Here is a 15,636-nt window from a genome sequence, read left to right as displayed (position 1 = left end):
AGAGGACACTGGTAGTGACCATCCTACTACCTGACAGTAAGAAACTAGCAAAGTGTCAGGTCTTGGAGGAAATTAAACACTCTACATAAGGAATTCTTGCATACATTGTGGGGAATGAAAACCCAACTTCACCTTTTCTCAAGCTTCACAACATGCAGAGTCAACGAGGGTCAAGGTTGGCCAAGCACCTGAATGCACTAGCAGTACCAAGAGCCTGCCTTAGGCAGATGCCCAGGAGCCAAAAGCAGTCTTTTCTTGAGAGTGTATTGTAGCTATGCTCACGTACAGCGTGGGCTCCTCCATCTGGGGGGACACACCAAGTTTCTCTCTCTCACACCCAACAGCAGTGTCCCAGATGGGAGACCAGCCAGTGTTTTGCCTTTTCAAGTTTTTATTTTTATACATTTTTTTGTATTAAAAAGAAAAGCATAATAATTACCACCAATTACAAAGGACTAGAGCAGGACCAGAATAATGAATGAATCACTTCAGCCTGGGAAGCAGACACTCTCAATAATATTAATGTTATAATACAAGCTCATTCAAGTATTTTACATTTTTTTGTCCTGTTGAATGTGATATCCTAGAACATGGTAAAGACAATGTACGAGCGTAAGGTGGAACCTTCTCTGCAAAGCCCATGAGAGTTTTCCTTTCCTGTGAGAACTGGGCTCAAAGTTTTCTTCTGCCTCTGCCATCACCATGGCTGGAGGAGAGGGTGGGAGCTGGGGAGAACCTAGGGGCCCTTTAACTAGAGAGACTCTGGGGTCCTATCCAGGGGAACAACCAAGCCTCTAGCACTCCCCACTATCAGCCTTGTCTTCATGCCCTTTCCCTCACGTCCAGACCTTCCAAGCAGCTTGCTTTCTTTTGTAAATATCATCAAAAAGGAGTGGGACGGAGCTACAGAACAAAAACATTTAACAACTTGACATGGGGCTCAGCACCTCTGTCTGAACCTGGGGTCCAGGCTGGAGCAGGGCCAGGCAGCCTTCTCTTCGAGTAGCAAATTTACTCTTGAGGCTCAGAGGGCAAACAACACTCTGCTCCTTGCTGGGCCCAGGTGGATGACCAACCCTGCACAGGCAGAGGATGAAGGCGGTTCCATTTGGCAGGCTGTCTTAGGTCTTGGATCCCATGGGAAGATGGTGATGGGGAAGTGGCTTGCTCTGGTGGCCCCCGCCACTCCTGGCATACTTGTCACAGATACATCGGTCCTAAATTCAAGTGTCTTCAGAAGGTGAGGATGTAAACTACTCTGCAACATCAACTCTTTAACATGTCACAAAACACACACACACACACACACACACACACACACTCCCACCCCTCCTCAGCCTGGGTTGAGATGATAGCCTTGCCTTCCCACCCCAGAGGGGCTTCTTCCCTCAGAGGGTCTGGGAGGATCCGGGAGAGAATGGCAAACCTAGCCTGGATAGTCTAGATGGAAACCACCTTCCCTGACACTGGGCCTCGAGCCCTGAGGTTCTGTGGTACAGGATATACAGTATAGGACTGAGCAAGGAAAGGAAAGGAAGACAGGGAAGGGAAGAAGGGAGCCCACTGTTTGGTGAAGGTGTACCATAGGGCAGGTACCAAACTCAGAAGGCCTCAGATCCCAGCAGCAGATCCTGTTCCCATATTTGTTTGGGACAAGAGAGTCTTACAGGAGCTGGCAAGGGATTCCCACATTCTAAGCACCGGGAGGACAGAGTGGGACAAGGCATGAGCTAAAAGTGACAAGGTACCCAAGGCAGAGGCAAACACTTGCCAGCTGGGTTGCTGTGTCCTAGTCCCAACTTTTGGGACAATTGAGGAACTCAGTGATGAGGAAGGTCACACAAGTTTCAATTAACTGAGCAAAAAAGACCACACCTCCTTGTGCCGCCCAGGTCCCAGTGTGGGGTGAGCATGCAGTCTCCCCAGCCTGTGTGCTCAGTCCTTCATCACCCTCCTCAGCTCGTGGTGACAGCAGCTTCCAGCCACTCCTCTGGCATTTGAAGTGCAGCTCAGGCAGTCAGTGGCTTCTGAAGAGAAGTCAGGTATACTCTGTCCACATATACCTTCCTGCCATGGGGCTTCACCAAACGTCAGGATTCCCCAGCCCTTGGTTCCTCTCACCCCTCTATCCCAGGCAGGGTCAATGAGAGGTGGGCAGAGATGGCTTGCAGGGGGTGATGGTATTAAGATGGGAGGGAAGACCACATCAGACCTTTAGAGAATGGTACCTTTCTCCACCTTGTGACACAAACCTCCTTGAGGTCAAAGGTCTTTAAGGTTAGACACAGATCTAAGTTGTGGACACTGGTGGGTGTTCATTCCCTTGTTCTGGGGTTGAGGAGATGTGCAGACTGTGGACAAGTGTGTACCAGGCAAGACCAATTCTGTTTACAACAGTTTGAAGCAAACTTGGCCTTGGGGTTCTCAGGGCAGCAGGGCAGGGTGGGACAGGGCAGGGCAAAGCAGGGCAGGCCTGGTGAGTCGAAAGAAAGCAGAACAAGAACAGTGGCGACAGTGTGCAGACACAGGACATCAGCTTCAGACAATGCAACAGCAGGGGTGTTCTGGGCACAGTTCTGATAAAACTGCCCCAACTCTCTTGCCTCCAGGCAGGAGGCCTGGTACATGCAACTCAGTCCCGAAGAAATTCTAGTGAGTCCAAGCCCAGGGACATCCCCGGCAGGCGGAGCTCTTCCAGAGGCTCAGGAAAACAGGCATTTGGGCATTAGTTCAGGTTCCCGCTCCACAATAAGGCAACTTTTAAAAAAATATTATTTCCAAAAACAGAACAGAAGAAAAATTCCAAGGAGGGGGAAAGACATCACTTTCTATGGATTAGGTGGGTTCTGATTTTTTTTTTTTTGTCATTTTTAAAAAGTGGTCGATTTTGTTTTTTTCTTTCTTCTTTTATCTTTCTTTTTCTTTTTTTTGTTTTTTTTTTTGGTTTTGTTTTGTTTTTGTTTGTTTTTTTTTTTTTTGTTTTTTTGTTTTCTGTTTTCCCAAGGATGGAAAAGGTCAGAGAAAAAAATAAAATGAATCATCTTTCAATAGTCTCTTCTGGTGTGAGCAGCATCTCTGGGGTGGGGCGAGGGGGTGAGGGGGGAGAGGCTGAAGCTCCCCAACCCCCACTGAGATCCTTTGGTTTCCTTCCCCCAGAGGTGGCAGAAGGGCATGTGGAACAGCAGGGACACGGTGATGGCAAACCCCAGGTGATCAAGGGGCTGGTGCTTCTAGGGCCCATGGGAACCGCCAGAGCCTTCTGGTGGGCTGCATAGTTGGCTTGAGGGGAGCGGGAAGAGGCAGGGGAGACAGGTCGACCTAACAGCCACAGGAAGGGCTGAAGAGTGATTTTGGTAATCCAGACAAACTATCAATAATTTAAAACTTGATATATATATATGTATATATATATATATATATATATATATAAAATCTCCCCCCTTCCCCTCCCCCCTTAGAAGTTATGATGGAAGGTCATGGAGACAGGGGAAGGGGTAGCAACTGGAGGCTCCCGCCCAGGAGCACCGCTAATAGCCCAAATGTTGTATACACTGCTACTTAGCGCAAAGGCCTATCCTCAATAACTCGAGGCCTGTCCCTTCTCTTGTTCACTCTCCTGAGCCTGGGCACCCCCATAGATCCTCACCCACCCCACCCCTTCTATCCCAAACCCCATGGGGCTTCTGGTCATTCACTTTCCCAAAGTCAGTGTGTCCGTGTGCTGGCTTGTCCATTTGGCATCTTCTCGAGTGGCCTGGCCAGTAGGTGTCGTAGGGGGTTGGCTGATCCCAGTGGCAGGCCTGCTGGAAGACTGGGAAGGGCACCGCTTCCTGCCCTCTCCGCTGCCTCCTGCTACTACTGGGTGTCGCTTGTGGTTGCCTTCCTCGCCCATGGGGGGCTGTAACAGAGGAGTCAAAAGTGGTCAGAGAACACTAGCCACACCACTTTCCAGAACCAATCAGAGGTCTCCTTTCCACTTCCAAATGTGGACAGTGGTTTGGTTTATGTCCTGTCCTTTCATGTGGACACTACCAGAAATAAGGAGTGGGACCAAACAAAGTAATTTGTCAAAGGCTTCCTATATTTAGGTCCATATCCTAAAGATGAGGTTTTGATCCTGTAAATTTTTGTCCCCTTCTACAAAGGTTCTCTTAGGAAAAGACCTATGGTACATGGAATGCAACATGGTGTATGTATGGGCTATATTGGTATAGAGAGAGCCACATATACTGGAGCAGTCTTATTCCAGCCTTCACCAAGCCCATGAGTCAACAATGAAGACTGATTCAGCTTGCCCTACTATCACCAAAGGCCACCAAAAGCACTTTCCAGGTACTAAGGTCCAGCCATTGGTCCTTAGCACACTCTCTCCTCTCAAGAGTAGGTAAGAACAAGCCCAGCTTACCAATCTGTAAATTGATGACACTCTTACCTATGCTCGCCACTAGGGGTTCAGAATGCAGGAACTGTGTGCTCAGCAGTCTGGGCCCCAGGAAGTGTCAGTTCTAAAAGAACTAAGGGCTGCTGCTGCTACTTACTTACACCTACCAACTTTCTGCTAAAAGTTCTTAAGAGAACAACCTGAGTATCAGAGACTGTACATTATCAACTTTTTGGTTAAAAGCCTTTCTATCTTCTTTGGTGCTGGTCATCAAAACCAGGGCCTTCAATAGGTTAAACATGTACCTTACCACTGAGGTAAACCTCCAGTACCACAGACTTCTTGGAGGAAAATCTCACTTGAAGTACTTTGCACAGACACCAAAGATGAGTCAATTAAGCTGCCTTTAAAGGCAGCTGTTGACACACTCAGAAGCAATATCCAGACTCACCACAGGATGTCACTATTGAGGCACTGCTCTAGACAATAGAGGACTGGACATTAATTTACAAATTTCTTTTCCCAGAAGGAACAAGTATATTTATCAGAGTAGCTGGTCCTGATCCTGACACAAACTAGCAGTAGTGGGCCTGGATAAGCAGGTAGGCTGTGACAATAGGAGAGAAGCTGGAAACAGCAACTCTAGTGAGCACCTGCTGCTGTCCACTGTCATGTGGACGTCACAGACAGCAGAGGGACGCTCTTTACAGGACAGTTAGGAGTCAGGAGAGACTTTCACTCACGTCCACTCGGAAGTCTTCTAGACGGCGGAATTTGCCGAGGTATTCTTGCAGTTTGGGGTCAATGTCCAAATTTTTGGCTTTGGAATATTTCAAGAAGGCCCAGAATTTCTCCAATCCATAGAGCTGGCCTGTGAAAAAATGGGTAGGTGGACTATGAAGAGAGAGTTGGGGTGTAACACAGTAAGGCCCAGGAAGGCCACTGCAACTCTGACAGACTCTTACCAGCCTCGTAGTCCTTCACAGTCTCCTCCTGGAAATCCTTGAATATGTCCAGCCGGAACTTCTTCTCTAGGCCGTAACTGTAGTATCGAAAAAGGCACTCCAAACCGTACCTGTGGAGGGTAGGGAAATGAAGCTGGCACAAGACCCACTTGAATGGAGAGGGGAGCAGGGGTTGTTGGCCTAGCAAAGACACTCTGAATAGTTAAGACAGTCAACTATCCTGGACTGGACACATGGCAGGCCCACTGCAAACGGACAGCAGCAGTAATACAGCCCTGAAGAGCTGTTTAGTTTTGCAGAGCTCAGTCAGTTCTGCCCACCTTGATCTGCTGTACTCACATTGATCTGCTTTTTGCTCCAAAAGCAGTAGAGTAGCCCTGACAAACAAAATGAAGGCAAAATCATGAAGACAAAAAAAATCACCTATCTATCCAATCACAGGAAAACACTCATTCCTATACCACCTCTCTGACCCACACCAATCACCATGTTTGTTCATTACCACTAGAAATGTAAAACCAAAAGACCAGAAAATATTTATATTTTACAGACACATAAAAGTATTCACAATTAAACAAAATACAAAACTCTAAGTAATAGAGTTGTTTAGAAAAATTCAGGAACTGTTACAATAGCCTTATATTGTTAAAATAACTTTATAAAAAAAGATTTATTTATTTTTATATGAGTACACTATAGCCATCCACAGACACACCAGAAAAGGCATCGGATGCCATTACAGATGGCTGTGAGCCACCATGTGGTTGCTGGAAATTGAACTTAGGACCTCTAGAAGAGCAGTCAGTGTTCTTTTTTTTTTTTTTTTTTTTTTTTTTGGTTCTTTTTTTCGGAGCTGGGGACCGAACCCAGGGCCTTGTGCTTCCTAGGTAAGCACTCTACCACTGAGCTAAATCCCCAGCCCCGAGCAGTCAGTGTTCTTAAACGCTGAGCCATCTCTCCTGCCCTGTTAAAATAACTTAACAACTGGCCTTTCATCCCAGCACTGGGAGGCAGAGGCAGGCAGATCCCTGAATTTGAAGGCAGCCTGGTCTACAAGAAGGTTTCAGGACAGCCAGGCCTAACACTGAGAAACCTTATCAGGTGGATGGGGGTGGGGGGTTATTTGCCCCCTGGTAGTATTAGTGGCAAATGCTTTTAATCCCAATACTCAAGAAGCAGAGGCAGACAGATCTAGGCGTTTCGAAATCAGCCTGATCTACACAGTGAATTCCAAGGCAACCAGGGTTACATAGGGAAATTCTGTTTTAGGGGTAGGGATGGAGGAGATGAGAGAAGGGAGGAAAAAAAAATTTCACCAAATGATGCTGTGTATATAACATTGCGTTTCCCAGTGCTGTGCTGATGATCCGCTTTGCTTTTTTTTTTTTTTTAAAGATTTATTTATTCATTTATTATATATAAGTACACTGTAGCTGTCTTCAGATACACCAGAAGAGGGCATCGGATCTCTTTACAGATGGTTGTGAGCCACCATGTGGTTGCTGGGAATTGAACTCAGGACCTCTGGAAGAGCAGTCAGGTGCTCTTAACCGCTGAGCCATCTCTCCAGCCCCCGCTTTGCTTTTTGACAGTCACAAGCTTAGCCCTATATGGTAAAGCATACCCAGCCCCCGCTTCCCCAGGTAGGTTTGCTGGTGGCTTAAGGGCACAATGAACAGAGCAAGGAACAAAGAGGTAAAGAGCAAAAGAGAACTCTGCTTGCACAAACGTACCACAGAACCTTTCAAATTTGGTGTGAATACCTTGCTCATCTTTAAATTTCAGTTCTGGCAGCTGACTTACTGAGGCCCTAACTCCCCCCCCCCCCCCGGCCCACCCCACTCACCTGTAGCCTTCTTTGGCATCCTCCAGTGCCAGCTGCTTGAACTCTTCATACATTTTTTTATTGAAGTGATCTCGGAGGAAGAAGGACCAAAAGCGGAAGAGGGTGTTCATCTCCTGAGACTGGCCAATGCCCAAGCGCTTCCGCTCTGATGGGAAAGACAGGAGAGGGTCAGGCCAGGCTGCCCTAGCATCTAATCTAGCCATCTGTTCAGCTCTGAGTTTCACCTGCTATCACTTAGAACAGTGGTTCTCAACCTTCCTAATGCTGCAACCTTTTAATACAGTTCCTCATGTTATGGTGACCCCCAACCTTAACACCATTTTTGCTGTTGCTGCTATGAATTGTAATGTAAATATGTGATACAAAACCCCCAAATGGGAAGAGATCCACTGACTTAAACAGGTACAACAAGGCTGAAGTACAAACAAGTTCCTTTTGACAAATTAGTTTTAGCAAGTACAGCATGTTAATATGTAAGTAGACAGAGGGGATCAGCAGTTAAAAGTACTGGCTGCTCTTGCTGAAGACCCACCCACATCGTTTCCAGCACTCACATGGTGGTTGGCTCATAACCGTCTGTAATTCTAGTTCCAAGAGATTCAATACCCTGTTTTGGCCTCTAACGGCACCCTGCATATACATGGTACATAAATATACATGTGTGTAAAACACATAAATTACAGCAGTTGGGAGACAGCAGTTCAAGGCCAGACTTGACTAACAGAAAGTTAAAAGTTAGTCCCTGGAGCTTACCAGCTGGGATAGTCAAGTCTGTGAGCTCTAGGTTCAAGTGAGACCCTGCCTCAAGAGTATATTTAAATCCTGCCTCAACATCTATTTAAAAAGACAGCTGGGGTTGGGGATTTAGCTCAGTGGTAGAGCACTTGCCTAGCAAGCGCAAGGCCCTGGGTTCAGTCCTCAGCTCCGGAAAAAAAAAAAAAAAAAAAAAAGACAGCCACCCACTCCTACTAAAGAGAGATTTGACAATAAGCCAATTAAAGAGGATCTGAACAAACACCATAGGCAAGAGACAAGGCAGAGCAGAACTAGGATGGCCTTGTGTAAGGAGAAAGCATGTCTGGGAGCATATGAAGAAAACAAAGGCCCATGCTCAAGGTAGGAACTCTGGAGGTTTGAATGAGAATGACCACTATAACCTCCTATATATGAATACTTTGGTCTCCAGTTAGTGAACTGTTTGGGAAGGATTAAGATGTTTGACCTGTTGGAGAAAGGGTGTCACTGAGGGTGGACTTGCTTGCCCTCTCTGTGTTCTACCTGCTGATAAGGATACCAGCTCTCAGTTACTGCTCCAGTGTTGTACCTGCCACCATGCTTCCTGCCATGGTCATGGATTCACCTTCTAAAACCACAAGCCCCCAGTAAACTCTTCTTTCTATAAGTCACTTTGGTCACAGTGTCTCCTCACAGTAATAGAAAAGTTATTAAGACAGAGAGACATAACATAGTGCCATCACAATAGAAAACGCCAACTTCTTTTAGAGGCTACAACACTGCTCAAGTTTTACACAGTTATACTCTTGCCCACACACTCCCTCCCTCCCTCCCAGAGTAAGGAAATAGTAAGGCAGGCACCAGGCTACTAAGTGGTAACAGACCGACTGACCTGCGTATCCTCAGGTGAAGCCTTACACCTTTAAGACATCTCATGTGACCAGAGAGATACTCTACGCAAGGCTGCTGCCTACTATCATCCAGAATAAGGACAGTAACCCATGTACTACAAAGGGGCAGAGAATAAGTACTCAGGCTTCACAGGTGACAGTTTGTCAGATCTTTCTCAACCTCTTCAAAAGAAAAGTTGTCTAGATTCCAGAGCCACCATGGGCTAACCTGGACCCAAATCTTTTACCTAGAAAGCTCTGCTTAGCCTCAGTCCAACTCTGAAAATGTCTGGGATACATGCTTATTCTGGCAACAGTTGACCCAGCAATCTTGTGAGAAATTAGCGAAAATTGGCATTTCCTATACAGATAGGCATAGGACAGAGAGACTAGGCACTATAATCCCTTAGCTTCCTGCATTTAAAAACTACCTCACCTAAGTCTAACACTAGTAGTTCTTAAGTCTGAATTTCACTATGGAGCCATGCTGGCCTGTAATTAATTTAAGACCCTCCTACCCAGTTTCCAGGATGTTGTGACTACAGTTCTGAGAATCAAGAAAAGCTGTGAGAGCTAACTGCTGCCAGCACCACACCAACCAGCTTTCATACCCTGGGATTGATTGCTTAGGGTGGGTCCCTAAGTCACGGCCACAGTACTTACAGATGAGCTAGCGCCTACTCACCATTAAGGCAGCGCCTCCGATACTTGTGGTAGACATGTTGTGTGAAGCCATTTTCCTTAAGCAGCTCATGGGAAGGATGCTGGAACTTGGGCAGTGACTGAGGGGTACAGCCATAGCTGCCGACTGCAGGTGTTCCCTCTGATGGACTGGAGCTATGGAAGCCAGAAGAGTGATGGTGTCACCAGTCACAAATTTCCCACTCAGCTCCACTCTAAGGTTAGGAGAGGTTCCTCTGACCTACCAGCCAGGGTGTGGTCTTGTACTGCACTGGCCCTGATCTATAGCCACCAGTTATGCAGTGACACCTTTGGAGAGTTGAGGTCACTGAGCTCACAGAACCTAGGCAGTAGTACTAGTGATAGAGATCTATTATTGCCGAAAGAAACTCACAATATTATACCGTCTTTAATCAATCATCATGTTAACCAATGTGTATTTTTCTCAAATCTTACCTCTTCCTAGTATCTGCCATCTCTGTGAGAAGCTGAGCGCACAGACTGGTAACTTTTCTTTTTTCTTTTTTTTCTTCAGAGCTGGGGACCGAACCCAGGGCCTTGCGCTTCCTAGGCAAGCTCTCTACCACTGAGCCAAATCCCCAACCCCTCAGACTGGTAACTCTTAAACTGTGCCTAACTTTAAAGTAGATTTGGCAAAATTAAATTTAAAAAGTATCTAGGGGTTGGGGATTTAGCTCAGTGGTAGAGCGCTTGCCTAGGAAGCACAAGGCCCTGGGTTCGGTCCCCAGCTCCGAAAAAAAGAACCAAAAAAAAAGTATCTGGGCCCTACTCTGAGCGGCTGAGTCAGGGAACTTCGGTGCTGGGGTCAGATGTGCAGCTACCATGGAGTCCTGCAGGGTCTACCTAGCAGAGGGGCTATTTCCCTACTTGTAAGCAGACAGCACACAGGTTTGGAAAGAAATTCCGTTTCACTGCCCAAGTAACCTCCAATTGGGTTCTGAATGTCTATGACAGCATGCCTTTACAGCCAAACGAGGGGGGGGGGGGGTCTATTAACATCAGGTATTAAAGCCCATGCTCTGATCTTAGCACTAGAGACAAGAGCAGGTCAATCTCTGTGAACTCAAGGCCATGCTGGTCTACATAACTACGTTCCAGGTCTGCCAAGGTGCAGTTAGACTCTTTCTAAAAATAGAAGAACAAAACACAAGATGCTTCCAGTTCCCAGGCCCTGGGCTGACCTCCCAACACTGCTGTATGGATTTAGATTTAGCTGGTGAGTACCATGTGCTTGCACAAGCAGCCTGATTGGCCCAGCCACAGTACCTAATAGAAGCAGTCCTGGGCCTGTGCTCCCGAGAATCCATCACCCAGCCCACATGACTTTCCAAGGGGGGGTTCGAGCTGTGCCTTGTCTTTCTTTTTCGAGGCATCTGCAAAGATGAAACCAGAACTTGTTATCTACACATCCATTACCCTGGTGTACATCAAGCCACCCTAGTAAGCAAGTGGCACATCCCATCTTACAAAGGCTTTTCTTATTTTGGTACAACTGGATGTTGAACACAAGGCTTTGTGCACTAGACAAAGGCAATACCACTAATATTACACCCCTAACCGGATGAAAGAATTTTCCAATTATCTCACAGGTGAGGCAGAGAAGCAGGAAGATGTGCCTGAGGTCTCTCATCTGGTCTGCACTCCTTCAGCCTCTGTAGGCCATGCCTATACCCAAGTCTACTTTATGAGCTCTCAGCCTAAGGATGCTGCCTGAGGGGACCCTGGCCCTTTGTTGGCTCAGACAAGGCAGTAAAGTATGCAAGACTCCACCCAGCTGAAGTACCTTACCTTGGCATCTAGGGTCCGTCCTTCTTTCACCACTGGGTAAAACCGTGATGTCTGACTAGAGTCTTTGAGCTGGGGGGTCCGGGGTGTGCGGGGGGTCCTGGCGTTTCGGTAGTTTGGAGACTCTGGGACAGTGGTTGGTAGAGAACGGGCAATGGTGGATGGCTCGGGAGCACCAAACAGCTTGTTGGCCAGGGCATCAGTAGGAACTGCAGAAGTAGAGTGGGGTCAATGTGCAGGGAGATCTCTGGCTAGAGCTTAACACCTCTCACCCAAACTGGGCTGCAGGGGCCGACTCGCTCACCTTGTTGGTACCGAGGTGGTCCAGGAGGAACCTCCTGGTTAGGATCCACAGGGGGCTCAGGGGTCAAAGTGTCAAATTGCTCCCGACTAATCATATTCACTTTCTTGAAGTTCTCGACTTCTTGCTGCAGATGTGAGGTAGTGGGAAGCTATTAGTCAGAAGACGCTCTGCTGTCTGGGAATCAAGACTGGCAGGAGACTAATGGGACAGCTTCCCATCCATGCACACAGGGCTCTAGTCCCCACCACCAATGAGGACAGCTTCCCATCCATGCACACAGGGCTCTAGTCTCCACCACCACCTCTCAGCTCAGGTACTGATCTCAGTCAGTGCTCACCATGCTCCTCTTCCCTGGCAGGGAACTAGTTGGGCAACAGCCACCAAGAAACTTGCTGCAGACTGCCCATCTGAGTCTTCTCCTACACTGCTACTTATTCATTGCATGCTCACCTTTAGGCCCACCCAGTACCAAACATAACCACTCCAAAAACTGACAAGAAATGTCTCTCTAAGTGCTTCTTTTTTTCTCCATTTTCCACTAAGAAGGGTTCTTAAGACCTTTTTTTATGTGTCTGATTTAAGACTAAAGATAGTAGTCCAATCTTTATTTTATCTTCCACAAGGCTACCCGACTAGGTGACAAACACGAGTGGTTAGATACGACAGTTATTCCACATGCTGTTTACATTGTATACTTACACATTTCCTCCTGCCATGGTAGCAAGGTGACATCAGCGACTACCTCATACATAAAGACAAAAGGCAATAGACAGAGGTACCCGCCCAGAGTCACATGGCAAATCAGCCTTCCTCTTCTCCACGTTACAAGAACTCTAGGCCCTCATTCAAAGCTATGCTTGAGCCTCACCTTGATCTGTGAATACTCAGGCTCAAACTTCTCGGTCCATAGGTCTTGTTCATAGTAGAAGAGTCCATCATTAATGACCTTGGCCAGCTCAGCACTCATCTTGGCACGTGAAGTGTGGTTGCCTGTGCGGTCCCCTCCAGGGTGCCGACGCATATAAGGTGGTGTTTGAGTGACGATGAGAATCTTATTGACATCTCGGTCGTCGATTTCATAGTCAGAGTCCTCGTCAGACCAGGCAGTGAAGGTATTCTTCCGCCCATCCATCTGCTCCATCTCCTCATCAAACAGGAAGTCTAATTCTTCTTGCTCATCCTGATCCTTAGACATTAGCTGCTGGGAAGGAATCTGCTGAGGCAGAGCAGTTGGATGGGAGAACCTGGGTTCCTCTGACTTCTGAAACAGGGAAAGACACCAAAGAGAAATGACCGGGGAATAATACACGAAGCCCTCCCTGGATCAGGCTTTCTAGCTGCCCAAGGCTCTCTGGCCTCTCAGTTCAAAAACATCACAACTGTAACCCTGGCAACATCAGCAGATCACAGGTGTCCTCTCTGGACTCAGCTTCATGGAGAATCACCCTAAAGAAGTCCAGTTCTTTCATTCACAGTCACACAGTCATTCACAAACAACAGTTTTTGTTTATCTTCACAGCTCACACACTGGCTGCTGGGGACAGGCACAAGGTACAACTCAGCTGAACCACCCATCATCTGGCTACTCAGAAACCTGGCACTCAGGAAGTTCAAGGCAAGCAGCCTTGCTTCAGTACCTGCAGCACTCAACTGGGTCCTAGCCACAGCAGACACTCACCAATCTGAAGGGTGAGCAGACCAATAACAGTACCAGACTCTGCATGAGAGCAAGCCTGAATGAGTAAGACAAGAGCCAGTACTTCAGGAGCTTCACAGCTCAGTAGGAGAAAAGGAATAGCAGCCATCTGTAGTGTGGTTCAGCAAAGGCTCTAAATAGGTCTAGGGAGCACACTTTAAAAAGGGTGTTGAGCCTACTGGAGTTGGGTATGGTTAGGAAAAGCTTCCTAGAACAGGCCACTAGAGGATACAGGCTGGAGCAGAGTGGGCAAAAAATGTAGCATGTTCCAAAAGCATTTGTTTTTGAAATATGTCAGTGGTGACACAGCAAATGTGCCCGACACCAGAAGTATGTCTCCCACACAGTATACATCCAAGAAGGATTCTCTGATGGACCAGTCATATTCTTCAAAAACGTCAAACCATTTCTTTTAAGGTTGAAGATAAGACCATACAGGATGAATGGGGCTAGCCCTGGCTCCCTCCTGTCTCTCCAGAGCCTGTATAATTGCATGCTTGGGCCTTAGAAGGTACCTGTCCACTCACAACATTTCACTTGGCTAAGGCCAATAACAGTGAACATATTCTGGGAATGAACAGACATGGGAAAGAAAGAAAGGAGATGGGAGAGCCAGTCACAGTCATAGTGGCAAAACACACACAGAAGCAGCAGACTCATACAAAACATAAGCACCAAGATCAGCTCTGAGGCCACTTTATAAGGCCCAGACCAAAGGTCTCTGAAGAGGGAACTGAGGTAGAAGAAATTAATATGGTGCCCAGAAAGGAGCCAGTGATATTACTTTGAGGTCAAAGAACTTCAACAGTAGTGATCCTACCAGTAGCCAACACACATTCTCCTACCCACTTACTAGGGCAGTTTGATTTTCTTCAACCTGAGACAGAAATTGAAACCTTGCTATCATCACCCACTTTCCAAAGCCACCAGCTTTCACTACAGGAAACTTGCACCCTCTCTACTGCCTCCTCCTCTTCTTTTTTTCTTTTTTTTTCAGAGCTGGGGACCGAACCCAGGGCCTTGCGCTTGCAAGCGCTCTACCACTGAGCTAAATCCCCAACCCCTCTACTGCCTCTTCTAAGGGCCCAAAGTCCAAGGACAGAGCTGGGAAAAGGCCTGAAAAATCAAATGCCTACAAAGCAAGAATCCCAGGCTACAGCCAATGATTATCCTATGGAAACACATGAACTAATAAGCTGGGTATCCTGAGAATGATTCCCAAAGAATAGAAACAGACTACATCAGTATTACCACATCAGAAAAACCAGGACAACCTAGGTTTTCAGTTTAGATGCCCAGGACTAAGCCAGGTCTCACCTACCTTGGGGCGTGCTGGTGAGGGCCGAGGCCTCTTCTTCACTTCAATCCAGCTCTCAGAATCCAAATCTGGGAGGCTGGCAGACAGGCCCTTGGGAAGGGTCTTCAGGTTGCTGACCTCTTCTGTTTTGGTTGGCACTGGGGTGACTGCACGGGGAGAGCCAGGTGCTGACTCTGAAGGGAGAGCAAGTGGGGCCTCATCATCCTAGTCCTCTCTAGAGCAGTCATGAGGTGACTGCACACTGGAGGATAAGATATTCAGCCATCATTGGGGCACCTACCTGTCTCCTTCTGGTAGTGCTGGCGGGGAACAAATTCTGGGCAGTTGAGAAGCTGAGAAAAATCAGTTTGTGAATAATCCACTATTGGGGGCCCAGGCAGTGGCCACTTTTCAGGTTCTTCCCTCCTGCGGACTTTCTCCTCAACCATCTCTACCACCTTGCTGTCCTTAAGAGCCTGCAGAGGAGGAAGAGGAAGAAAAATGAAGAAGACCACTTAGGGCAGCCAGGGATCTGGAGACACTCAGGTCCCTAAGTACACGGAGGCCAGCAATAGTAGTAAATATCTGGTCACATCTTCCCTGACTAACAGGAACATAAAAGGTACAAACCAAAATTACTCAATAAGTTATAAGTCAACTTCCAGACATCTAGGATCACTCACGTAAAAATGTCTAAGATTTGGGCAAAATGCTGTTCAGTGACAGAGACTGTCACTGACAACAGGAAAAGTACCTGTTGTCATTCTGATCATTTAAACCGTAAGATAGCTAAAAGGTACAGTGATCTGTGTAAGACAACTGTTGTTAAGAATCACAGCTAAATTATTATGGGTTGTTATCTCTGGATACAATAGTGAAGATTAGAGTTTCAGTCCCATCTCCTTAAAGACAGTCCCTTTCCTTAAAGACAGTGTTTCCCTGTGTAGCCTTGGCTGTTCTAGAACTCACTTTGTGGACCAATGTAGCATCAGACTCAAGAGATCTGCCAACCTTTGCTTCTCAAGTACTGGGAAT

At 47.0% G+C, this 15,636-nt stretch overlaps 1 protein-coding gene across 2 annotated transcripts in view; it reads right to left on the bottom strand.

Annotated features, from left to right (window-relative positions):
* Positions 1–373: 373 nt before the first annotated feature.
* Larp1 (La ribonucleoprotein 1, translational regulator) overlaps positions 374–15,636 on the bottom strand; it is a 54,984-nt gene continuing 39,721 nt past the window's right edge. For both annotated transcript variants that reach the window (NM_001427639.1, XM_039087207.2), the window contains 11 exon segments: positions 374–3,898; positions 5,125–5,252; positions 5,347–5,456; positions 7,193–7,337; positions 9,503–9,654; positions 10,786–10,892; positions 11,308–11,513; positions 11,609–11,732; positions 12,477–12,869; positions 14,626–14,795; positions 14,903–15,077. In NM_001427639.1, the coding sequence (NP_001414568.1) occupies positions 3,692–3,898; positions 5,125–5,252; positions 5,347–5,456; positions 7,193–7,337; positions 9,503–9,654; positions 10,786–10,892; positions 11,308–11,513; positions 11,609–11,732; positions 12,477–12,869; positions 14,626–14,795; positions 14,903–15,077 (1,917 nt within the window). In that variant the 3' untranslated portion in view covers positions 374–3,691.

This window comes from Rattus norvegicus, chromosome 10 (genome assembly GCF_036323735.1).
Source record: "Rattus norvegicus strain BN/NHsdMcwi chromosome 10, GRCr8, whole genome shotgun sequence".
In the NCBI taxonomy this organism is placed as follows: Eukaryota; Metazoa; Chordata; class Mammalia; order Rodentia; family Muridae; genus Rattus; species Rattus norvegicus.
The sequence above is the reverse complement of the archived record's forward strand: the minus strand, read 5'-3'. Positions and strand labels throughout refer to the sequence as shown.